Source organism: Sceloporus undulatus, chromosome 2 (assembly GCF_019175285.1).
Source record: "Sceloporus undulatus isolate JIND9_A2432 ecotype Alabama chromosome 2, SceUnd_v1.1, whole genome shotgun sequence".
NCBI lineage: Eukaryota > Metazoa > Chordata > Lepidosauria > Squamata > Phrynosomatidae > Sceloporus > Sceloporus undulatus.
The window spans coordinates 47227921-47254777 of record NC_056523.1 but is presented as its reverse complement, the minus strand read 5'-3'; the positions used below and the strand labels follow the sequence as shown (position 1 = coordinate 47254777).

At 39.2% G+C, this 26857-nt stretch overlaps 1 protein-coding gene across 1 annotated transcript in view; it reads left to right on the top strand.

Moving 5' to 3' along the window:
• The window catches only part of RAD18 (RAD18 E3 ubiquitin protein ligase), a 165182-nt gene that overhangs the window by 70796 nt on the left and 67529 nt on the right, over positions 1-26857 (top strand). The window contains exons 9-10 of the mRNA XM_042454697.1: positions 2766-2826; positions 24421-24555. Of these exons, the coding sequence (XP_042310631.1) occupies positions 2766-2826; positions 24421-24555 (196 nt within the window). The remainder of the gene's footprint in view (positions 1-2765; positions 2827-24420; positions 24556-26857) is intronic.

Here is a 26857-nt window from a genome sequence, read left to right as displayed (position 1 = left end):
CAGGATAGATCAATTAAGGTTAGAATCAGCATAATCCCTTTATTTTTAGGAGTGATGGTGGGTAATAGACCTTGGACTTACACATGAAGTCCAAAATTACTTCTCTCTGGATATGAGACTCCTTTGTCCAGAGACATTGGTGGTGACTGTCCAGCCCTTTACAGACTTCCACTTTTATTCTTCTCTCCTGGGAGCTTCACCGGAATCCCAAAACTGCTCCAGGAATCATTATGTCCTATAAAAGTGTCTGCCAAAACACCACCAATTTGACCTTGGTTGAGGTCAGATAAACACCCTGTCAGTATCTCCCTTGACTCCTCAGCATTGCTAGATCCACCAGCAGCTGATGAGCCATTTCACTTCACAGAATTCCCATCTCTGCTTCTGGAACTGATACAGTATCACCCTGTGCAGTCATGAAAATCAGTAACTGCTAACACCTTTTATATCATTAGTTCTTTTGTGTGTGTGTTTGTTTGTTTGAAAGTTTATTTTCCCATTTGCTATTATAAATAAAACTCCATTCTGGAAGTTCAGTTTTTTGGAACTGTTATACACAGATCTGACCCCTGCTTTTTGTTACCTGAAGCGCTCTTGCAGGTGTCATTTGAGCTAATTAAATTCACCATTTGTATATTGCCTGGGAGGGGGTTCCCAGCCTTGGCTCTTATTGATTGTGGGTGCCCTCTTGGGACTCTTGCATTTTGGGTAACACGGGCTAAATGTCTCACAAAACAACAATTCCCAGAATTCCATAGCATTGAGCCATGGCAGTTAAAGTAGTGTCAAACTGGATTATTTCTACAGTGTGGATGCTGCCAGTGTGATGTTTTCTTCAGACAGTTTTCTTGTTTGGGAGGTGATTTTTGTACAAATTGTATAACTAAACTGCAACAGTTGCTGCTTTATTCAATGGATTTCCTAATTTTCAATTACACTGGATGGATTGTTGTAAATTTTGTATCAGTCTCCCAACCCTCATGGGCTTGCTCTGGTTGTGTGTGTGCTTTGTTTCAAAAAGGGAAAAAAAACAGGTTTGCATAGATGCATGTTGCACAAATTGCAGAAACCTCAGTGGAAAAAAAGTGTTTGCGTTCTTATGTTGCAGGCAAGCAGTCTTGTCAGGATGAATAAATTTTTGACACCCTGTCTTGATATGTCAAGATAGCCAGTCTCATTGAGAATGAATAATTTAGCCAGATTCTTTCACCTCTAATTTGGGTCACTTTTACAAATCCTGCAGTTTAAGATGCTAAGATTTCTTGTACCTTGGCTCAAACATTGAATAGAATAGAGATTGCAATCAAGAGATAAGAAGAAGACTAGTAATGGGAAGGGCAGCCATGAAAAAGCTAGAAAACATCTTAATAAGTAAAGATATGGTGCAGAGCACTAAAGTTAGAACTGTCCAAGCTGTGGTATTCCCCAGCACCATGTATGGATGTCAGAGCAGGATAGTGCAACAAGCAGATTAAAAAATTCAACTTATTTGAGATGTGGTTCTGGAAAAGAGCACTGAGGGAGGTCATGGGGCTGCATCTACAAGACCTAAACAGAGCAGTGGAAGACAGGGAGCCTTGAAGATGTTTCATTGACAGGGTCACCATAGGTTGGGATCAACTCAAGAACAGTTAGTAACACATTTTATGAAAAATAGCATTTAGAAGGTAAGAGTACAACTAATCCTTAATTATATGCTTGAGTATGAACATATGTTCTGGTTCCTTATTAAGATCTTCCATAGAATGTGTACATCTGTACACATTCTTTTGACCATTATTTATTGCACAGCCTCAGAATCCTGCCTCTCAAGGATTCACATTTGTCTACGTTGTTATCATGCCTAGCATAGTCATCTCCAATAGCCCTGAAAGAGACTTTTTAAAAACACCTTAAGATTTATGGATGGAGTCTGATAGTAGATGGAACCCAGCAGTTTATTTAACAATACACTTCAGGTTGGACTCTGGCTTGGTAGCCCTGGGCTCCACAATTAAACCAACTTTATATAGAATTCTTACAAAGCTATGACATGGCAGCAGTAGATTAACAAAGGGCTATGACATATATACACACACACCAAAAAGGAGCAACTGCTATTTCCAAACTATGTATGCCACACCATTTTTTTGTATCTATTTTCCTATCAGCAGAACATTTCAAGATGTTTGGCAACATAGCTCAGAATGTTTTCTACATGGGTAACTTAAACTGAAATCACTTGGAACTTACAGTGGACCCTTCATGCTTTTGGGCTGGCGATCCACATACAACCAGCCCTCCTTATCCACGGATTTTTTTATCCATAGATTCAAGCATCCACGGCTTGAAAATACAGTCAGTCCTTATCCATGGATTTTTTTATCCACGGATTCACGCATCCGCGGCTTGAAAATATTTTTTAAAAGTATAATTCCAAATAGCAGGCTTTGATTTTCCATTTTATATAAGGGACACTATTTTGCTATGCCATTATATTTAATGGATTTGAGCATCCATGGATTTTATTATTCACGGGGGATCTTGGAACTAAATGCCAGTGGATAATAAGGACCCAGTGTATTCAGAAAAGCAATGTGAAATGCAGCAAGGTTGGTGGAATATGGTAGGAGAGAATTTTGAAATGCAGCTGTCAAAATGGGAACAGTCAGGGAAAGGGACTATTTTTGGGTTTCAAGATAATTATCTCTTAAAATCTTTAGTGTGCAGCTTCATACCTTTAATCTTTTCTTCATTAAAAAGTAATGTTTGTACTCCTATTGCAGAGCATGACATTTACAAAGACCCAGACAGAGAATGAAATAGATGAAATTCATAGCAATTACCGTAAGTAACACAATTATTTCTTTGCATGGGGGGTGGGTGGGGGTGGGGAAGGAAAATCCTCTTCCTCTTTAGAAAATGTACACCTATCAAATGAATTCGTACCAAAATTCTTGCTTCCCATTTTCCACAACCACTATTGTTTTTGAATGCTGTCAGACCAAAGGAAAAGGGGAATAACTATTAATGGAGTTTCGGAGAGCCAAGGCTGGGAAACCCCTTAGACATTTGGCAAACTATTGCAGATCTTCTTAGCAGACAGTAAGACTTATCTGTCTTTGATTGCCAAGAATTGGATGTGTGTGTCATTAAGTCTACACAAGTCTATGGGCCGGAACAGACTGCCTGTTAAAGCCACCTTCCGGGCATCTTGGGAGTACGACATTTACAAGCTGCACGCTCCCAAGCCACCCGGAAGCTGCCCCAGCTGCCCAGATGGGGGAGGCTTCAAGATGCTCCAGTGATGCGGCATTTACATGCCACCCACCACCAGAGTACCCAGAAACTGCCCTGGGATTGTGGCAGAGCCACTGAAGGCAGCTCTCCTGGCTCAAATAGGAGTGAATATTTTCTGCTCCTATTTGGATCAGGTTCAGGGTGGATTGGAGCCACAGTGTGTGTTTGCCACAGTCCCAATGCTTCTTCGGTGGGGGTGGCTTTAAGCCCCCCCCCCTTTCATGGCTCTCTCTTTCAGTCTTATGTTGAAACAAGTTTGTGAAAAATCTGGATTTTATTTTTTTAGGTTTTACTTACTCAGTGATTGTTGCCCCACTTACACTAGATGTACTGTGTGCTCTCCTCAGTCAGTTCCTTCTCTTGAGGTGCAAACTTCTGCTTGACATTATATTCAGACTACTGACTAATGCCTTTTATTTTTCTTCTGAACTAAAATAGCAAACTGCAGTGTGAAGCTGGCTTAGTTTGGAGGGCAGGCAGAAACCATAGTTCACAGTTTGGATGCATCACTATGGTTTGTAGTAATGAGGAAGTAACTTGGATCCCCTTTTGGAAGAAAGCATATATATATAAATAAATAAATAAAGTGTGTCTGTGTCTATGTTTGTATGTGTTTAACCCAATGTGAAAAAAGTGCTGTGAAAGTACTAGAAGTAATTTAAACAGATATATAGACAATATGCTTCAGTCAGGATCATGGAAGATGGAAGTCTCCAGTAATAATTTCCACATATACAGTAGCAAGGGAGGGGGAAAAAAGAATCATACAACTGAACTACTAGCTGACAGTTTTTATTGAGAAGTTATTGAGGGTTTGATCAGAAAACATCTTTCCTTTTCTTATCAAAAGATTAACCAATTAAAGTGGCTCTTAAGCTCACATCTGTTTCCAGTAACTTCATTCCAAATTGAAGTGGCCTGCTTGATAGCCACATTTATAGTTTTGGGGTAGTTAGTCCCTATTTGGATCTAATTTCAGTTGCTCGTTCCAATTCATATTGACTTGCTGAAACAATACGACTTTATAGAATAACACACACACACACACACACACATATAATCTTGATTCACAATTTAGGACTAACAATTAGATTTAGGCCTTTTTCATTAGGAGCAATGGTCCAAAACATACTGCAGCAATAATGTAGTTTTAGATTGCTTTAATTGCCCTGGCTCAATGCTAGGGAATTCTGGGAACTACAGTTTTGGGAGACATTTAGCTTTCTCTGTCAGAGACCTTGGGTGCCACAATAAATGACAATTTCCAGGATTCCTTAGCACTGAGCCAGGAGATTATTTATGCAGTGTGTTTTGGACCAATGTCAACAGCATCTTTTATAAAACTGAAAATTGAATTGAAAAGTTGCTATTCATACAGAGTTGGCATTTGCAGCCTGCAAAGTTATTTCTATACATGTCAGTTAGGACTGGGGAATATGTAGTGTTCCAGATGTTGGATTGCATCTCTCATTAGTTCAATCCAGGTTGGCCACTGTTGAGGAGGAGCTGAGTAACAATGCGTTGCCTTGATGTAGCTGTTGCCTCTTAACTGAAGCGAACACTGAAATGATATTACACTGCAGTACTCTTGTGTTGCATTGTCATCTAAATGTGAAGTGAGGGCTGTGCCAAGTACAGTATCGGGGCAATATCTGGCCTGCTGACAATGAGAATGGAGCATTTCCTCCCTCAGTATTAATTCTGGATAGGACTGTGATAGGTTTAAGATATTTAATAGCCGCAAGACTTTACATATTACAGGAGGGAGGTGAGTAAATATCAAAAGAAGGGTTGGTGACCTTCAGTGGTGACCAATTTTCTGCCCTAGGACCCCCCCCCCCCAGGTGCCACAGTGGCTGCCTAAAAAGTGCCCCTAGAGTTGGGAAAATATCTAGAAGTCTACTTCTAGTATTGAAAAACAGGGTTTCATTTACGTCAGAAGCTACTGCAAATTGCTGCTCTTGGGACTTCCAGACTTCCAACTCAACTATTTTAGCTAGAAGGACAGATCAAGGGAGTCTGGGGGCTTGTTATTGTTGTGTGCCTTCAAATAATTTCCGACTTAACAGCAGCCCTAACAGAAACCTATCATGGGGTTTTCTTGGCAAGATTTGCTAAGTCAAAATTTGCCATTGTCTTCTCCTGTGACTTGCCTAAGGTTTCCCATTAGGTTTCATTGCCAAGCAGAGAATTGAACCCTGGTCTCCAGAGTCGTAGTCCAACAATCAAACCATCTGTCATGCCTGTCTGAGGGCTTTGGGACTGCAAACAGATCCTTGGAGAGTCACATTTTGCTCACTCTGATCTAGAATGTCTAAAATTGTGTTTGAGAAGGAAAGGATTGTGCTATGAAGACATGGAAAGAGATTTGTCTGAGGATTATTTTATTTATTTATTTATTTGACTGTTCTCAGTACAATCAAGAAGCTATTTTATGTGAAGCCAGATTTTCATAGAAGTACCTTCTTTGGCTTGTACGCTAGTTGGAGATATGCTCCAATAGTAGGATGTTTGCTAAACTCTGCAGTGGTTGCTTGAACATGTATAGTATCTCAAGAGAGTGGAAAGAACAGATTTTCCTATTTCTGTGATTCTGGCTTAAAATGGTCTTGTACATTCATATTCATTTAGAATAATTTTTCAGTGCTTGACACCATGAAGCTCACGCTATACTTGCACACATAAAGTTGAGCTTTCCGCAAATAATTTCTTTAAGCCTATCAATGCTTTTTTACATATGTATTTTATATTTTAAAATCCGAGGGATTTTAGACACATATTTGTGAGGTTTGAAGTACAGATTGCTCATAATAAATCCATTAGAAATCTTCTTGAAAACAAAACTGTAGAATTGAATCCAAATAGATCTTACTCATTTACCAGGGTTAATTTGAGATGATGGGCTCATTTTAAAGACTTTCTGCTTGTACGCTTTCTGGTACACTTTCTTGACAGAAATTGACTGATTTTCCCCTAATGTAAAGTTACAAAGTAAATAACAGAGCAATTGTGGTTTGCTTGTTGTATTGGCTAGCATTTCCTAATTTGCATTATTCAAAATTTGTCTAATTATCAGGAAGAAAGAACTTGGGGCAACAAATGGAATGATTCCTAAACACATTGAGGTTATCTTTCTCATTTTCCAAAAAGAAGAAGAAATAAAAATGATGCATATTGTTTTGTGAATATACAGATATTTATTATCGTTGTTCTTGCTCTTGGAAAAAAAGTGCATTACTACTGAAGATGTTCTGTATAGGTGAACATTCTTCACTAACTGGCTACAGAAATGATGAGACTTGATGGTTAAGCAACCATAGGCCAACAGCCGTATAAGAAAGGTGTGGTTACGTTGGTTGAATAGCACTCTTTTTAATGAAATATCTGTATAAACCAGGGGTTAGTAAAATGTGGCTTGTGGACTGTTTTCCAACCTCACCTCCCATATCCTCAAGAATCCTGATTCTACCCAATTCAGTTTTGAAGCCTAAATGAACCAAGTTGATGCCAAAAAGGGACAAAATGACCAGTTGTTGTCCTCTCTTCCATATTCAAGGAGTGCTGTCTGCCATTTGTGCTGGGAATTTGTTTTTGACTGAAAATTAGGGGGGCGGGAATGAATATGGCCCTCCAGAATCCTATGGCTGGACTATACAGTTCTTCAAGCCCTGGGAGCATTCCATCCCTACTACAATCTATAATGACACCCTGATATGATGAACAAAGTCTGCCAATAATAAATCGGTTGTCTTCAGTGCCCTGTGTGTTAAATCTGAAGCAGGAAGATGAATTAGACAATTGGTCAACAGTGTGATGTGGCAGCTAAAAAGGCCAATACAATTCTAGGCTGCATCAATAAAAGTATAGTGTCTAGATCGAGGGAAATAATAGTGCTACTCTATTCTGCTTTGGTCAGGCCTCACCTGGAATACTGTGTCCAATTCTGGGTACCACAATTCAAAAAGGTTGTTGACAAGTTGGAATGTGTCCAGAGGAGGCCAGCCAAAATAGTGAAAGGTGTGGAAACCATGCCCTATGAGAAGCGACTTGGAGAGGTGGGTATGTTTAGCCTGGAGAAGAGAAGGTTAAGAGGTGACATGATAGCCCTGTTTAAGTATTTCACGGGGTGTTATACTGAAGATGGAGCAAGCTTGTTTTCTGCAGCTCCAGAAAATAGGACATGGAACAATGGATGCAAACTATAGGAAAAGAAATTCCACCCCAAGATTAGGAAGAACATCTTGACAGTAAGAACTGTTTGACACTGGAACACACTCCTTCAGAGGGTGTTGGAGTTTCCTTCTTTGGAAGTTTTTAAATGGAGGCTGGATAGCCATCTGTTGAGGGTGCTTTGATTGTGATTTCCTGCATAGCAAGGGGTTGGACTGAATGATCCTTGAGGTCTCTTCCAGCTTTATGATTCTTTTCTTATGGTTTTAAATCCTTCTCCATAATGAAATGGCAATAGGTACATAGTCCTTGAACCAAGGGTTTACAAAGTTTGGGTGAGTCACAAAAAACATCATTGCCAGAAGGTCCCTTTGTTTCCTCTTGCATCTCTGAAACACAGGATGAAGTCATATACCAACTAATGCACCTCTGCCATCCCCCTCCTGCTTAGAGACATTGAGGGCCAGCAACAGCATATCAGCGTTCTCTGCTTCTGTGCTTGCCATCTGTTAAGAGTGCAGAGTGCCCAAATGCCACATAGAGAAATCAGTGTGCTACCACACTTCCTCATCAGTTCAGAGCCAAATGAGGGAACACAGAGGTTGATTTTTTCTCTCTGTTTGTTTACATCAGATGCAGAGCTCACACAAATTATAAGTTTTGGCTCATTTGGGGGTCTAGGAAGGGGATGGCAGTGATCTCTTCCCATCTGTATCATTGATACTGGAGAAAACATTCATCTTGCTTACTTTCTGGAGCCTTACCGAGTCTTTGCCATGGCAAGACCGACAGGTGAGATTCTTGAACCTTGTCTATTGCCGTTTGGAACTCAGTGCAATCTGTATGCCTTTAGAGGAATTGTTAGATATTGATGATTTTTGTTTGGTCTGTAATGACAAGAAAAGGATTTGGAAGAGCCCTCTCTGCAGTAGTTGCAATGAAATTCTATCGTAGTTGCAGTTTTATAAACTGTATTTATTTATCACTTCTCAGTTATTTATCATTTCTCAAAATTAGGTAAACTGTTACTATTAATTAATTTAGAAAACATTTGCATATGTAAGACACTGGCCTGTGACACATAACACATCTACGTCCTTGTCCTGTCAACACCCAGCCACCAGCCAATGCTTGAACTGTGTAGTAGTTCCCCACTATTCAGTGAGGCCAAACCCAGTAAATATAAAAGGAACTAAAAGTAACCACAAAACAAGTAAAATTTTATCTTGCTAAGTTGCCATTGTATACCTTACCTATTGAGGAAGGAACATGTAGGAGACTCTTCATTTCCAACTAGTTTCTTCTAGACATTTGTATTTGGATATTGTCCCAGTTTGTCCCAAACATTGCTGAGCTTTTTATTTTCCTGCAAACCACAAACAAAATGTTTTGTCATTGCTTCCATACAAATAAACACTTAAAGCCCATTTTCTTATTGAGATGGTCTATTGCAACAAAATCTTTTGTTGAATTTTGTCCCCTGACATGAGCAGATACTTGAGCTGCAACTGTTTATGTCCTTTACTTTCTCCTCGGCTAACTACAAATGGTTGTACAGAGGTACCCCGGGTTACGAAATTAATTCGTTCCGCCGCCGCTTTCGTAACCCGAAATACTTCGCAAGCCGAAAAACCCATAGGCGCGAATGGGGAAAAGCCGCGATTTCGTGTGAAATAGCGCCGAAAAGCACCAAAAATTTTTTCGTAACCCGAAAAAACCTTCGTAACCCGGAACAGTTTTTTTTAATGGATTTTTTTTTCGTAACCCGGAAATTTCGTAAGGCGGCGCATTCGTATCCCGGGGTACCACTGTACTATTAAATGATTATTTGACAATTTAAAACCTCTGTTTGCAAAATGCATTTATTCTGTTGGCTTTTTTCTGTTTGGCTGTTTTTCACACTGTTTGACCGTTGTCAAGTACTAACAAAAGGTATTTACAGCTATATTTAATTCCAAAATACATGCTTTCTCTAAAGAGCAGAACATACCTATGGTACTTAGAGATCACATAATGCTTATTTCCCCTGCTTTTTGGGGGAAAAAAAATATCCCTCTGAAAGAGGTTGAAGATGTGCCTCTGGAAAACCCTCTCTGAACAAATTCTAAGGAAACCCCATTAAAAATTCACACAAGGCCATAAGTCAGAAATGACTTGAAGATGCATGGCAACATTGTTTTCATTGCTGGTAATCCATATTTTGGCTTTAGGAGACTGAGAAAGACATATGCCACCATTACCAAGTGTACTAAACCAGGAATGAGAGAAACTATAGAATACAGTTATTTGGTATGTTTATACATCATTCTAAATTATTGTTTGTGTTAGCCATGGCTTGTTTAATGAACAAGATGCATGGAAGGAGACCAGGCAAACGGTAGCTTGTCTTCACCTTTTTGTGTCTTCTTTCTCTGAATTCCTTTCTATTACCTTCTGTTTCACAGTGGGCAGCTGGGAAAACAGGCTAGGAACAAAGTCACCTTTACAGGTATAGTAGTCACAGCTAGCCATGATTTCAGTTAGCCAGCATTCATAAGCTAGCAGCAAATCATGTGTTTGTATTGTGGTTTGTGGCTGAGTTACTCAATTGTAGTTGTTAGCTGGGTTAGAGCTTGCTGTGTTCATTCTGTGGACTAAATATAACAAACAGTGATTGAATACAGCATTTGTTCATTTCGGCAGGGCTGTCATGGATGGCGTGACCTTTCTTAAGGTAATAAGGGTTAGAAAGGAATGTTCTGGCACTGTTTGTAAAGGTCCATTAAACGGGCCATGCTGTTGCAGTCTATCACAAGACTGACTTAATGTCTTCCAGTGTGGAGTGCATTTGTTCTAGCTGCAGATTTGATCCATAGTTCAGTTACTTCCTTTGCATCTTGAATTGGGCAGATTGCTTCTCTTCACTATTACAGCATGCCAAGTTCTCCTTCTTCCTCCCACCTTCATGGCTGAAATTGGAAGCATGTTAGGATTGAAAATAACAAATGTCTTGGCTTTGGCTTGTATTTTCAGGGTAGGCATCTGAGGATTCAGTTGTGGTTAAAATTCTCTTGATTTATAGTCTGATTTGATTTTTTATACATGGTTTAGATCTATGCATTTCAGACCTAGACATAATTTTTATTGGTGCAAGATTGTTATCAAAAGTATATATAATTGTTTTTCCAGAGAGTAAATAGTATTTTTTTTTAAAAAAAATCTGTTGGGAGCAATATAAGAATACAACTGTATAAATAAAATAATGGCTTTCTGAAACATTTACAACGTTTTCTTCTGTGATAGATTTATTGCTCAAAATGATTCCATTTCCTTTTTTCACTTTTTTGTTCACTTAAAGTGAATGTTGAATAGTAGGAAATGGAGGTGAAATGGGAGAGGTTTAATGTCATCAGGTAAGATTCCTTTTGATTTGGCAGGTAGCGTGTGCTCTCTTGTTTTTATTGATGGCTGAAATTGTGAGATGTCTGCCAGGGATGTTATTTTTTACTTTCTGCATAATGGTAGGTCATTGTCTATCTTCACTGCATCATGTAGCTAGAAAATACTTAGGGACCAATACTTCACATATGAGCAAGAAATCTATTATGGTTTTGAATGTACAATATTTGTAACTGGGTTTTTTAAAGAATTTGTTTAGTGGTGTCCTATCCTTTCTTCCAAAGAGCCCAGGGTGGCCAACATACTGAATTAAAAACAATAACAATAAAGATATATAGTAAAATATCAGTGAAACTACCAGCAGCTAAGGAAATGGAGCACTTACCCTGAGGGTTTTCACAAATAAGTGCAATTGCAATTTAAATGGTTACAGCAAGAGGAATAACTGGAAGATTCCATGCCATTGGCTTTGTATGGTTGCCTTACAGGCCATACTTCACAAGAGTTTTCTAGCACAGCCTCCCCACCATATTTAAAATCCCTGATTTGTCAGTATTCTCAAAGGCAGTCCCTGAAGTATTTGGATTCTGTGCTCATTTAGGCATTTGTTTACTGAATAATGCCACCATGAATTGGGCCAAGTAGCCTTCTGCTAGCTAGTGCAGAGTTTTTAAAACTGGTGTGATACAATTACATGTCACCTCCCCTGTCAGCACTCATCACAAAGGCAGCAACCACTTGCAACTCTGAACTGTCTTTAAGGGATGCCCCACATAGAGAGCATTGCAGCAATCCAATTAGGTAGTGTATAAGGGCATGGATTCGCCAGGTAGAGCTTCAGTGGGTAAACAAGCACATTATACCTTGCCATTGAGGTCATCTGACCCATCAGTGAAATCTGTAAATGGAGTATTCTCATGCTAAATAACCATGCCATCAAAGGAGTATAACTCCCCCCAAAATTTCTGGATGGGGAACTTTGCCTGTCCACAGACTTCTGTCTTACTAGCTTCAGTTTCATGTTGTTAGCTGTTACTCAACCCACTACTAATTACTAATACAGCATGTCTTGACCCAGCTGGAATAGAGAAATATATAGCTTTTGTGTCATCTACACTTTGGTGGCATTGTGCTTCAAATCCCCAGGTGATGTCTCATCTTTACTTTCATACAGATGTTGAATAGCATGGGAAACACACAGTGAAGACTTATAGGATCTCACAAGGCCTGTTCCCGCCCCTTTCCCTGCCGGATCAGGGCCTCAGCTGCCACAGCGGCAGCCTCTGAGGCCCTGATCCGCCGCTTTCCAGGCCGCGGGGAAGCGGCAAAAGGCCGCTTCCCCGCGGCCTGGAAAGGGGTGTCCTTGGGGCTTCATGCCCCAAGGACACCTGACAGCGGCGGGGACGAAGAGAAAGGGGCCGCTCGGCCCCTTTCTCATTTGTGTTGCTGGTGCAGCCATGTAAAGGCTGCGCCCAGCGACACAAACCTGGAAGGAGCTCCATTTCGGAGCTCCTTCTGGTGCTGCAGAAAGGGCACCCCAGGCACCCTCGCACAGTGCCAGGGCGTTACTTCCACGCCGCTCCATTTGGAGACGGCACGGTCGTGACGTCCCAATGGCAGCGCCCATGTAGAATGGGCGCCACCATTTTGTACATACTAGGTACGTACTAGGGTTAGGGAGTCTGGAAAGGATGCCCTTTCCTAACCCTATTACGTACCTAGTACGTACTTTTTGCCTGTCTGGAATGGGCCAAGCACAACTATCATAGAGCTGAGCCTGTCTCTGAGTGCTACCTATGTTCTGGCTTTTTAGTGCAACCTTGCAAATAGGAATGGAATGTATTACATTGCCACCTACTTCCAACTCACTAAGCTGTTCCAGGATCATATCAGGTTCAAGAGCTTGGAATTCCATAAAGAAATCAATGAGAATCAACATGGAAGCACCTTTTCCTCTTTAGTAGGAATTCTGTCTCTATTCTTGGAGTACAACAACTTAAGCTGCTTCTACAAACCAACACCAGACAGCACTCTGAAATCTTATGCTAGGCTTACAAGATATGTCCTTCTTCAGAAACTCAGAAATATAAATATTTTGATCAACAACAGCAGGAACAAGTAAAACTTCAGCAACGTTAAAGTATTGAGTGCTCTAGTTTTACAATTGCAGCTAACCAGTCATTATCTTTTCCATGATAGTTCATTTGATTCATTCCCTCCCTCTTGAATACACATAGTATTATGTGGCCGCTACAGAATCCTTTTTGGTTAGTTTTTAGGACTTCCCCATTTTTATACTTCTCAATCATCCTCAGTGCCCTCTTATTAGCTACAGCTCTGTTAGTTCCCACCAGTGGAATTTAATGCTTTGCATTTATATAGTGTTCTTTGAATATTTTGAGTGAGTACCTGCATATACCTCCTTATCTTCTCTCCTCTCTTGGGGTTGCAAGGAAGGGATCAGAAGCAATTGCTTCTGTTTTATATTTATTTCACTTTAGTATGTTATCCAAATCTTAATCTCTTATCATGGTTCATGAAATCTTGTTTCTACTAATTATAGTTAACATCATCTGTAGTTTTTCAGGTGTATATAATATGTCATTCTGTATTTAATCAGGTTGGAGGCAAAAGTTTTTAAACTTTTCCTTATAGCTTCATCCAGGATGGAGGGTGGCTGAGAAAGCCTAGGGACAGATTAACACAGTGATGGTGAACATTTAGAGAACAAGTGCCCAAACTCAGTGGCGTTCCTGCACCAGGTGTCAACTGGTGCTGGGGGTGGTCATCCAGGGGCATGGGATTTTGAGGGGAAAAACATGCAAGAAAAAATAGAGGACCTGATCAAATAAAAGCTAAAAACAAAAAGGAAAGAAAGAAGCCACTCATAAATATTAAATCCATCCTTCTCAGCCCTGCTCAAAATGGAAAACCGTTTGGAATCCATCCTGGACAGGAGGTTAAAATAGAGGACAGATTCTGAAAAAGAAGAGGACCATATCTGGTCACCCTGAGCTAAAAATACCCCCCTTCCCCCCACAACACATGACTCTTTCCAGGATGGAGAGCTGCCTGGTTCACCAGACAGCTTTCTGTCCTGGAAAGGGTTGGAGCAGCGGTTCTCAACCTGTGGGTCGCGACCCTTTTGGGGGTCAAACGACCCTTTCACAGGGGTCACCTAAGACCAACGGAAAACACATATTTATGAAGTAGCAATGAAAATAATTTTATGGTTGGGGGTCACGACAACATGAGGAACTGTATTAAATGGTCACAGCATTAAGAAGGTTGAAAACCACTGGGTTGGAGGATTAACCACTCCCCTCACAACCCTTTCCAGGATGGGATTGGCCCCCCCCCCCCGCCCCTTTCCAGGAGGGAGAGCTGTCTGGTTCACGAGGCAGCTCTTTCTCCAGGAAAGGGTGAGGGGTGGGTCGATCCTCCACCCCTTTCCAGGACAGACAGCTGCCTGGTTCACCAGGCAACTCTCACTACTGAGAAGGGCAGGGGTCGATCATCCACCCTTTCCAGGACGGATAGCTGTCTTGTTCACCAGATAGCTTTCCCTTCCGGAAAGGGTTGTAGGGGGCAGAGGGTTTCAATCATTCACCCCTTTCCAGGGGGGTAGGAATGGAGAAATGGAGTGTTCCCTTCCTCTACCCCCCCCCCCCCCGGAAAGTCTTCCTCCATGCGCATGCTCCATTCTCCTCCCTCGCTCCTCCTGGCCTCTGTTGCGTGCCCCCAGAGAGGGCTTTGCATGCCTTCTCTGGCATGCATGCCACAGTTCACGATCATTACCTCTGATTGGGTATTTGGAAGTGTATTCATTGGAACTAATCTCTGACACAGGATTTTAAAAAAAAATTAGGAAAGTGCACAGAACTATTAAGAACAATTATGGTAACATGCAAGAAATCACTTAACCTTTGAGAAGCGATAACTTTATTTCTTTATATTGTGAGTCTGAGAACATTGATTGCTTTCAGCTTCAGATGCGAATCACAAAAAAGGAAACCTTACTTACACTTGTATAGCAGCATCTTTCTTAATGTGGCAGTTGTTACTCTTGTAAGTAGAATTAATCAACTGCAGCTTCAGCCATCTGCTCAACACAGTTTGAAAAGACTGAAGGTTGTATAGAAGGACTGTTTGGTAGATGGCACCTGTTGCCTCCAGTTCACCTGCCTTCCTTTTGTATGGGTTGTGCATCACTGCAGGTAGAAACCTTAGAAATTCAGTATTTACTCATGAACAAAAGGTAAAACTGCTGCCATTCTCTGAACTTTAGCTGTATGAGGTTTAAAATTACTTGCAGAGTTTTAGGGGTTTTTTTCCTGTTGGTTAATTAAAATCCTTTTTTTAAAAAAGAAAAGCATATAACCTAAATGTCCTAATGCTTTGTGTAGCAATGCAAATTGAATGCAATAAGAACAAAATGCTTGATTATTTCTAAGGTCCCAAATGCAAAACAGAGCATGAGATCTACCCAGCTGAAGATAAAGTCACAGAGAATTGAAAATAATTGTTTTTAGATTATCATTAGAGTTTTAAATAGACTGATAATTGATCTCAAAAGATTATTTGGATATTTGCAAGTCAGTTTATTTTCACTGTCAAAGTTAGGTGATTTCTGAGCTGTTTTTGCTGCATAGATTTCATCTAAAGCCATGAAATTATAATCTTCATTCCCACCAATGTCAGCTTCATTACTCAGTTTATTTTTTTTCTTTGGTCTTTAGGTCAAGAGATCTGTAACACGCTTGCCTGTTTTAACCCTTCCACAAGCCTTAATATGCTCTTAAGAAAGTGATATTCTGTGCAGCTGCCTTTCAGAATATTTGACAAAGTAGCTGGAAGGCTGCCCTCCTCCCTACAAAGTATTTTATGGACATGTAGGCCTGTTACAGACAGCCAAAATAAAGCTGCTTCGAGTCACAGTGGAGGTATGGTGTTTCAATGATGCATGCGTCCTAAGAGTCCAGAACCCACACCAAAGCCATGCTCCGGCTGGATCATGGCTTTGGTGCGACTTCTGGGCTCTTAGGACACATGCATCATTGAAACACCATACCTCCACTGTGACTCGAAGCAGCTTTATTTTGGCTGTCTGTAACAGGCCGTAGTCTAAGGAAATAAGACACATATTGAGGTATGCATGTAATACTATGACAGGGAACTGAATGTTTCAGTGTACATGAATTTACAAAGCTGCACCAGAGCACAGATTTTGGATGTAGAAGGTCCCAGGTTTAGTCTTTGGTCCCTTAAATTAAAACAAAGATGAAGTAGCATGTTATTGGAAATAACTCTCCCTTAGGCCTTCTAGATCTGCTGCTGCCACACTTCAGAAATAAAGCAGTTTGACACCACTTTAACTGCCATGACTCAATGCACTGGAATTATGGGACTGTAGTTTTGTGAGATATTTAGCTTTCTAGGTCAGAGACCTCTCGTGCCCCACCAGATTACATATCCCCAATTCCCATAGCATTGCGTCATGGACGTTAAAGTGGTGTCAAACAGCTTTATTTCTGCAATGTGGCAGAAATCCTTGATCTTTCTTAAGCCAAAGGTGGGGAATGTTCTTTTGCCTGAGGACCAAGTTTAGTTTCAGAGGAACTTGCTGTAGTTGTTGACCACCATCAAGTTGATTTCAACCCATGGTGAACCTGTTGGTGAGATATGTTTAAGACTTCCTGTCCTCCACTACTCTGCTATGTCGTGTTAATTCATAACCTGTGATCTCTTTAATAGAGTCCAGCCATCTAGCCTGCGGCTCTTTCTACTTCCCTTCACCTTTCCTAGCATTATTGTTTTTTCCAGTGAGTTGTGCCTTCTCATGATGTAGCCAAAGTATCACAGCCTCAGGTTTGTCATCTTGGCTTACAAGGAGATTTCTAGCTTGATCTGTTCTAGGACCCACTTGTTTTTCTTTTTGGCTGTCCATGGAATCCTTTGCACTCTTCTCCAGCACTACATCTCAAATTAATCGATTTTCTTCCTGTCTGCTTTCTTAACTGTCCAGCTGTCACATCCATACATGGTAATAGGGAATATGATGGCTTGTACAATTCTAATTTTCATGCTCGGTTTTATATCTTTACATTTTAGGATCTTTTCTAATTCTTTCATAGCTGCCCTCACTATTCTTGATTTTCATATGATTTCTTGACTACAGTCTCCACTCTGATCAGTGTCTGATCCTGGATATAAGAACTCTTTTACTATTTCTGTTTTCTCATGGGTTGAATTTGAGTAAATGATCTGTGGTCATTATTTTTGTTTTCTTTATGTTCAACAATGAGCCTGCCTTTGCATTTTGTTTCTTGATCTTCCTTAGTAGTTGTTCTAAGTCTATGATATTTTCTGCTAGCATATGGTGTCATCTGCATATCTGTTGATATTCCTTTTTTCATTCCTCCTGTTTTCATTCTTCCTCCTCCTCCTTCGGCATTGAAGTCTGCTTTTCATATAATATATTCTGCATGCAGGTTGAACAGTTAAGCTAAAAGGGTGCAGCCTTGTATGACCCGTTTGCCAATTGGGAATCATTTTGTTTCTCCGTATTCTGTTTTGAAAGTAACCTTTTGTCCTGAGTAAAGATTTCTTATCTGAACTATCATATATGTTGGCACTCCCAGGTCTTTAAGGGTGTTCCATAGTCTTTCATGATCTATGCAGTCAAAGGCTTTGCCTTTGTCTATGAAACACATGCTGATTTTATTTTGGAATTCCTTGGTGCACTCCATTATCCGTTTTATGTTTGCAATGTGATCCCTAGTGCCTCTTCCTTTCCTGACCTCACTTGGACCTCTTGGGTTTCCCTCTCCATATATGGTTGGAGTCTGTGTTGCAGAATTTTGAGCGTAAGTTTGTTTGCATGAGAGATTAGAGTTTTGGAGGAACTTGTGGTCACCTCCAGCTCTATGATTCCATGATTCTACTACCTTCCATCTTATGCCTTCTCATGATGTGACCAAAGTATGATAGCTCCAATCTCATCACCTTGACCTCCAGGGAGAGTTCTGGCTTGAGGTTCAAGGACCCATTTGTTTGTCTTTTTGGCTGTCCACAGTATCCTCAGTACTCTTCTCCAACACCACATCTCAAATGAATTGATTTTCTTCCTATCTGCCTTCCTCACTATCCAACTCTTAGATCTGTACATGGTGGTGGGAAATATAATGGATGTGATGATTCTAACTTTAGTGCTCTGGTGTATATCTTTACTCTTCAGGACCTTATCTAATTCTTTCATAGCTTCCTTTCCCATTCCTAGTCTTTTTATTTTTTGATTGCACTCTCTGTTCTGATCAATGTTTGATTCAAGCTACTTGGATTTGATCCAAATCTTTAACTGTTTTGAGTTCCTCATTGTCTAGGTTGAATTTATGTAGATCCTCCATGGTCATTATTTTTGCTTTCTTTATATTCAGCAGCAATCCTACTGTTGCACCTTCACCTTTGGCTTTCCTTAATAATTGTTCCAAGTCTGTGATGTTTACTGCTAGTAGAATGGTGTCATCTGCATATCTTACACTGTTGATGTTCCTTCCTCCTATCTTCACACCTTCTTCTAAACCTGCTCATTGTATGATTTTTCTGCATACGAATTTAACATGTAGGGTGATAAAATTTAGCCTTTTGTGTGTAAAATCAAATCGTTTGGCTGAACATATTTAAATGTTTTGTAAGCATGGATTTAGAATTCATTCTGGAACAAGATACACTACTAGAGAGAATGATAGTGAATTGATAGGTTTATTGGTAATGTTCATGAGAATAACAAATGGAATGCTCTGTCGTTTTTGCAACTATTCTTAACCTATGTTAAACTTATTTTAAAGGGGTAGTGTCTACATAACTTTAGCTAATATGTAAATTCATTAAAATCATGCAAAGTAGAAATATTTTAGAACATTTTGAACATGGGGGAAAATCCACATTGTTTTATTCTGAAAAAAAATTATGACATTTTCAGAAATAAATAGAAAAATTGAACATTGGTACCCTTTAGATACTTGGACTGACTTTGGACCATGAAATGCATTACAAATAACTTGGTTGGACCTAAACCTACTATATTTTATATACTAAAAATACAGTGTATTCAGGATATAATTACAATTTGAACTTAAAAAAATATTTTTGTTACAAATGGCTACAAGACCCTGATCCTAAGGAACATATAAACTATAAGAAACCTTTTTTGATTTTGCCATTTTGCATACTAGGTGACCCCTCCTCATCAAATAAAACCAGAAGGAATGACTGGCATCAGTAAAAGAGAAAGTTATTTTGTCTCTACTAGTTCTCCATAGTGTCAAGCATATATATCACAGTCATTCTCATAAGAAGAATGGAGAAAAACACACCACTGAGACCAGGAATTGTAATGTTCTGATGTAGTATACTGTACAATTCCTGGTCTCGGTGGTGTTTTATTATTATTTTTTTTACTACACAATTCAGGTTTATGATGTTCCCCTTCATTTACTACAAGGTTCCAAAACACTGAATAGTGAAAGGGTTATGGTGGAATGAACTTCTTTATCAAACTTCTATTGCTGTAATATAAGAAAAAGGAAGCAAGCATTATGTAATGGCCTGAGTGTTGCACTAGGACTCTGGGAGACCAGGTTTCAAATCATCACTCGGCTGTGGAAACTCACTGGGTGACCTTGGGTAGGTCACTTTCTCAGCCTAAGAGGAAGGCAATGACAAACTTGCTCTAAATAAATCTTACAAAGAAAACTACAGGATGGGGGTCACCTGTCCCAGACTGTGGAACGGCCTGCCGGATGAGATCCGTCTACTTACATCCTTAGACAGCTTTAAAAAGGCTGTTAAGATGGATCTCTTCCGGCAGGCCTTCCTAGAATAGAGAACCCAGCCTTAGAAGAATGTCTGGGAAAGATACTGCTGCTCCCACTGATTGCGGGCGTGATGTTGCTGACTTTTTGGTCAGTTTTTAACTTGTATGTTTGTGTATTTTTTGTTTTGTGCCTTTTTAAATACTGTAGTGGATTTAATACTTTTTTAAGCAGGGGAGGGTATTAGGGATTTTACATGTTCTGTATTTTAACTTTGTTAGCCACCCCGATTGTTCTTAGAGGGGCGGGATACAAATAAATTTTATTATTATTATTATTATTATTATTATTATTATTAATTACCTTAAGTCAGAGCTGACTTGAAGAATGAAGAATAAACAAGAATAAAGATGAATTGTTTCCTAGTGCAATACCTGAATTTCAGCAAAAATAAATACTTTAATAAAGAGTTTAATTTGTCAGGCAATATAGTTTTTGTTATGAAAAGACACACTGGAAAGAAGCAACATGTTGCTATGCTACTGAGGTTTTTTTTAAAAACCCAGTGCTGCTTGTCAAATGGAACACTGGAAAAATACTTAATTTTCTTGGTTTTGAAATAAGCATTAAACAATGTTGCTCCATATGCCTGTTTGCATTCTGCTTAATGGATTGTTTGGCATTCAAAAGTCTCTGTGGATGGACTGTTTGGATGTATTTCTGAGGACTCCTTGAGAATGTAGAATATGTGCATTATACTTTAATGGCGAAAACAAAACATGACTATCATGTGAAGGTTTCAGCAGTGACTATCAAATAAGTTGCTGGGGGCTGCTGTGCCATTTCCATAGTTGTCATTATCCAAATTATTTCTCCTTTTGCCTGAGTCGCTACCTATTTTGAAAGTTCCTAATGGAGTTCTGAACAGTTTTTTTTAAAGCATTCTCTGCTGTTTTACCACTGTGTTTCTAAGGTTTCATTACATACAGTGCTTTGGAATTAGGACTCCTCTAAGTTTTCATAAAAGGAAAACAGTATTATTATTCCATTGTGTCTGTCATTTCAAATCTTTTAGTTTCACAAGCCAAGAAAATGTGGTGTGTGTGTGTAGGTATATACACACATCCTTTGGCTTTAGAACAATTAAACTTTTATCAATAAAGTCACCAATCTTTTTTCAAAATTTTACTGCATATGAACCCATTAAATTACCCTTCCATTCTCTTGCTTTTGGTATGTAGTGTGCACTGATGAAACATGGGAGTGACCAATATATAAAATCTCTCTGGATTATTTCATTGCTTTTCAAACACTTTAATAAGGGAATCAGTGCTGTTCTAGCTGAGCAGAAGTGACATTCCTTTGACAGGATATCAGAAGCAGATGACACACACATGCTAAATTGTGATAAGTGCTGTGACTACTCCACTGACAGATAAAATAGACAGTTACTGGGAATATTTTGAGTAGTATGAGTGTCACAATGTATTTAAATAAAACTGTGTTGAATATTTCCCCTCCTATTTTGCATTTTCCTTCAATATCTGGCATAGCCCTGGAATGGGCATGCTTTTTCCTTGATGTATGAAATAACAGATGCATTTGTATGTAAAAAATATAATTCCCTTTAGTAATGTCCTGTTTAAAACAATGTGTTTAAAAAGAATTCTGCTGCTCATAAAAATAATCTTGACAGTGGATGGGGGAGGATGAGCAGCAAGTACTGGAGCATTTTAGCTAAACAGGACAGGTATGCTATCTAGATCAAATGATAATGCTTTTGTCTGGGCTGCATAGGTGAATTTTTCTTTAAAACAGATGTTTTGCTTGAGAGGATCCACACTGTGGCAATCTTCCAGCTCACATTTGGTGTTTTATAAATCTGTCTGTGTGTCAAATGAATTATACTAAGCACTTTATGTTGAGCTTTTCCATGGGATAAATCAGCTTATCATTCCACAGTAAAATGGCCATATCTCCTTTCCTTTGACTAAAATGGGAAGAGTTTGTTGGATGATGGCACTCAAAATATGAGTTTAATGTAACTCTTTATGCCCCATCTTCTGAACTGTCCAGTCTAACTTTCGATAATTTTTTGAAGTTGTACATGTTTATACATTCTGCCACTGGTGGTTCTCTGCACACTAGTGTTATTTCATACTTGTTTCACAAATGTTGCAATCGAGCCCACCTGGGCTGAGAGGTGCATGTTGCCAGAATGGATCTCATCATCATCTCATGCAAGCTTCTTTGTTTGTACCACATTGCTTCTTTACCAGAATCAAGTAACGGCCACAAAAAACTTATGAATTTTTTCTGCCAAAGGATGCTTGAGAAAGCATGCATTGCAATTCCTTCAATATAGGCAGCCTGTCATTTATTCTCTGAGAAAAATGCCTTGCCCTTCTTGTGAATGTGCAGCATTCCTTCCAGGTACCAAATACTATATTCCTGATTCCATATTGCGAGAGTAGTGGGAAAACCTTATCCTTCATGTTTGGGATGGCCAGAGATGGCTAAAACACTTAGAAATGTATAGAAGCACACCATTTGGGATTGTGGAGGTTCTACACTCCAGTTTACGATGGTATGAGACAGTTTTGAGGAAACTTGCACCCTGTTTGTATTAATCCTCTCTGGGGACTAACTTTGACTTCTGCTGGATCATTACTGAACAGTTCTGAAATCAAAGATCAACAGCTGGAAAATGTTTGTTGGGATGTGTCTCACAATGAAATCCCTTATGCTGCTTTGTGCGGTCAACCTTGGCAGTGCAGAAGACAGTAGGATTATATTATTTTTCATTGTCAGGGATTGATGTTGTGTGCCTTCAAATTGTTTGTGATTTATAAGTTTTTTTTCGCAAGAGTTCCTCAGAGGCAGTTTGCCTTTGCCTTTCTCTCAGGCTGAGAGTGTGAGTTGCCCAAGGTTACCCAGTGGGTTTCCCTGTCTAAGCGGGGATCCATTCCTGGTCTCTAGAGACATAGTACAGCACTCAGATCACTACACTATTCTAATTGCTTTTGAAATGTACAGTACTTGAAGTGCCTGTATTCTAACCAGCTAATGAAAAGATTACCGTAAGTAAAATGAAGCGTTTCAGTGAGTGAGCTTAAAACTTTAACTTGCCATCTTGAACCATACACCAAAAGAAGGAGAAAAGAGGCAAAGAGGAAGTGGATAGTTAACGGGAAGTTTTTATATGACCATTGACCCTAGAAGTGTTTTGGGTCACATGGTCTGGTTGCTCAGATAAACAAATTAATTTTGACTATGCATTTCATAAGATAGATGAGCAAATGGGTAAACTTGAACTAAAGAACTTAGAATGAGTATAGACATTTGAGGGTGGGGTGGGAGCTAAACTATCTAAAACCCCCAGTTGCTGTAACAGCAATGAACGGAGGGAATGAGAGAGAATGTTTGATATTTCAGCATTTGTAGCCAATCAGTGCTTGGTTTCATGCACAAAATTAATAAAAAGATTGTGTAAAATTACCTTCAAGCTATGTGTATAAGGTGTATATGAAACATCAATTAATTTTATGTTTAGACCTGAGTTTCTTTTCCAAGATACTGTATCTCGTTATGTATGTATATATGCAAATACAGGTATTCCAAAATCTGAAGCACTTCTGGTCCCTAACATTTCAGATAAGGGAGATTTAACCTGTAGCTAAGTTTTCTTCAGTGCAGGAATCTGCTGAATGAAAATACAGCAAGCGAATAGAAAAAAAAAATCCACATGAATGGAATAACCAGTTGGACAGTGAGAAAATTCATATTTGTACTTCCTTCCCTGTAGTGGTATCTTGCAAGTGGTCTATCACCCCTCTTAGTAACATGACATACCTACAGGTTAGTTATAGACTCTCAGCTTAACCTGCTCATAAGTCTATGTGAAGAAAATAACTTGGCTCCGTTTAATCCAAGTTCTGTTGACTGCACATTTTTATCAGTGAGCATTTCAGTTCTCCATCTCAGCTATATGTTACAGCCTTCTTTTTTCATGGTTGGAATTTTTATAGTTCTTGCTTTTTTAAAAATGGTTTATATTCAGTGTTGAATGATATGATGTAATATATCATCTCTTCCTCCTCTTCTTCTTCCTCAATAATAGTAATGATAATGATAATATCCAGTCTTTTTCCTTATCATGGATCAAAGGTGGTTTACAAATATACCTGTGTCCTCTGGTTTCTCTTTCCATATTTTGGATTTACAGACTTAAAATGTCATCAAATAGCAATACTGACTGTATTTTATCAGTTTACACAAAGGAATAAGAGTAACTCTGGAATATGGTAGTGAGTAGAATTGTGTCCACTCATATGTTCATATCTGTGTGCATCCAGCTGTTGTCTGATCAGTCTTATGCTTACTCCATATCCACAGCAGAACATTTTTCTACTTTTTTTTGCAAATGAGTCCATAAAAGTTACTAGCCAAGAAAAACTTATTTTGGTCGGCTCCCCATCATGCTATCCATATAGTTTGGGAAGGGAAAGCAAGTGCTGTTTGTTCCTGATTATACAAGAACTGGTTGTTGAGGTTCAGAACAATAGTTCCATTGACATACAGCATATACTACTGGGCAACACTGATAACATTCACAGATTGGTTGTGAAGATTAATTAAAGTGAATTCATGTGAGTGAAACTGTGCCAGAAACTATAACAATCATTAGAGACTTCATACTGCTCTTCCAGTCTGCCTTCAGTATAGTAATATCTTAGGTTGTGGCTTACTTCTTGCATGTAAATTTAATTTTGTTTTTCAGGGAAGAAACATAAAGCTGAATTCAAACTTTTAATTGACCAAATGAATAAGCGAAAGGAACATGCAAGTAAAAGGAATATAAATGAAGAACCAAAGCAGAGTGAAACAACCACCGAAAAACCGCCTATAGAGACTCGTATGTAGTGCTGATTAGAACATATTCGTTTGGAATACTAATGTGTATAATTTTACTGATTGAAGAATGCTAGTAGAATGGTTCCATTTCCATAAGGCTTGCTATGTAACATATCTGCTCTGCTTTATGTCAAATAATAGTTTGTATATTCATGCACTCATGCTCTAAAATATTCAGGAAGGTGGCATCTTGTTCAGTGTTGCACTTAGTAGAAATTGTGCATATGGGTTTTGTTTACTATATCATGTATACTCGTTTATATGTCTAAAAATTTATGCCCAAAAATTGACCCCAAAATCCTAGGTTGACTTATTTATGGGTCAGTATGGTAATATGATGGCAGCTCTTTCAGATTTCCCCATGCAGTTTCTTTCTGTCCTGAGCCATGCAGATAGAGTCCTTGATGACTGATTGATTGCTGTTTGTTTAAAAGTCCCTCTCCCACTTGCACATTTTGCTCGGGAGTGAAAGTTGAAATATTGAAGCTTCATATTGATTCTTGCTCTCCTCTTGCTGCTCGCATACACAAACTGAAGGAGCCTCCAAGTTTTACACTCGACCTATCCATGGGTCATGTAAAAATCCATAATTTTGGCCCCAAAACTTGCCCTCGACTTATACATGAGGTCAGCTTAAAATCGAGTATATATGGTAGGTATCAGACACTGATAATATTACATAAGAATCTATTCCCTATTTCAAACACGAGGATATAAACCCTCTTGCTTGAAATACCAGGATATTTTTATCAGCCTTTGAATTGCATTAGCGCTTCTGTTCTCTGCCTGTGGGATATTTGTTTATGGGATTTATTTATCCAGGACAGGTCCTGACCATATGCTGCAGTTTAATAGACAGGTTTTTTAGACTGGTGCAGGCAAGATATTCTCAGTACATCAAGCTCTCTTGTTCTGTGTTGACCAGCAGTTATTGCAAATAAACTTGTTTTGTTTGAGGTCTAAAGATTGGTGTATGAACACTGTAGGCAAGTTCTTGGAGTCACAAAGGTACCTCAATTGAGTGATTATTTTTTACTCCTAATAGGAGGTGGGTGTCATGCAGCTCTTCAGATGTTGTTGGCCTGTAAATTCCAGCAGCCCTGGCCAACATAGCCAATGATGAACAATGGTGGGAGTAGCCAGCCAACAACATCTAAGGTACCACAGGGTTGTACCACAGGGCTCCCAGCCCTTTTCTGATAATTCAGTGTGAAATCCAGTGTGCTGTAGTGGTTAGACTGTTGGGCTAGGATGAGAATGATCCAAGTTAAAGTTCCCATTCAGCCATGAAACTAGCTGGTTGAACTTGAGTCAGTTTCTCTCACCCTAACATGCCTGTTGTAAGCATAAAGTGTAAGGCGGGTAAGAGAGAGTTGCATGTACTACCTTGAGTGGTTTAATATTTTTGGAAATGAGCTATAAGTGTGCTGTACAGCACAGAAGAGAAGAATTAATGATTATTGTTTTTATCCCATTTATGGACAGGAACTGCCTCTTTTGAGTGTATTTTTGGAAAATGTCCACTTCACTTTCTTGCTGACAATCGGCTTCATTTGAGTTATCTAAATCCCAGCCCTTCTCAAGTTAAGAAGTTTGCTTTTTTGGCCTGTCAGTGGCTCTTAACCTGTTTCTTTTAATAAAGCCCGCATGAATGAAAATAAATAAAAATACCAAGATGCTTTTTGAACTTCATCATTGACAACTTGTGCAGTGCTTGAAGCCAAAGCAAGCTGGAAACACTTCCAAGGGTAAAAGTTATCGCTTTTAGTCTATCAGACCATAGTTAGCTCCCTTTGTGTGTTCATAAATCTTAGTGGATGGAAGGATACCAAGCTTGCAAAGCACTGTTCTTCATCTGCAATCCTGTTCTGGAAGATTATTTTACAAAACCAGAGCATGTGTTTGCAATTTTAGTTAACTTCCAGAAAAATATAAATAAATATAATAAAATTAAAATAAAAAGCACAGTGGATAAACAAGCTTCAGGGTTAAACTCTTAATCACAATGTTGGTATTAATAGATGTGACTTTATACGCACACACACACATATCTATTTATTTAAAAGTTCATATCTTCCCATATATAGCAATAGCAAGTACATTTCCAAAACGCTTATCAGTGAACTAAGCACTCCCTATGTGGTTTACAATGTGTAAGTTAATTGCCCCCAACAAGCTGAGTACTCATTTTAGTGACCTGCAGAAGGATGCAAGACTGAGTGGACCTAGGAGCCTCTTGGATTGAACTCACAACCTTGTGGCTGCAGTACAGGCATTTAACCACTGCACTACCAGGGATCCTG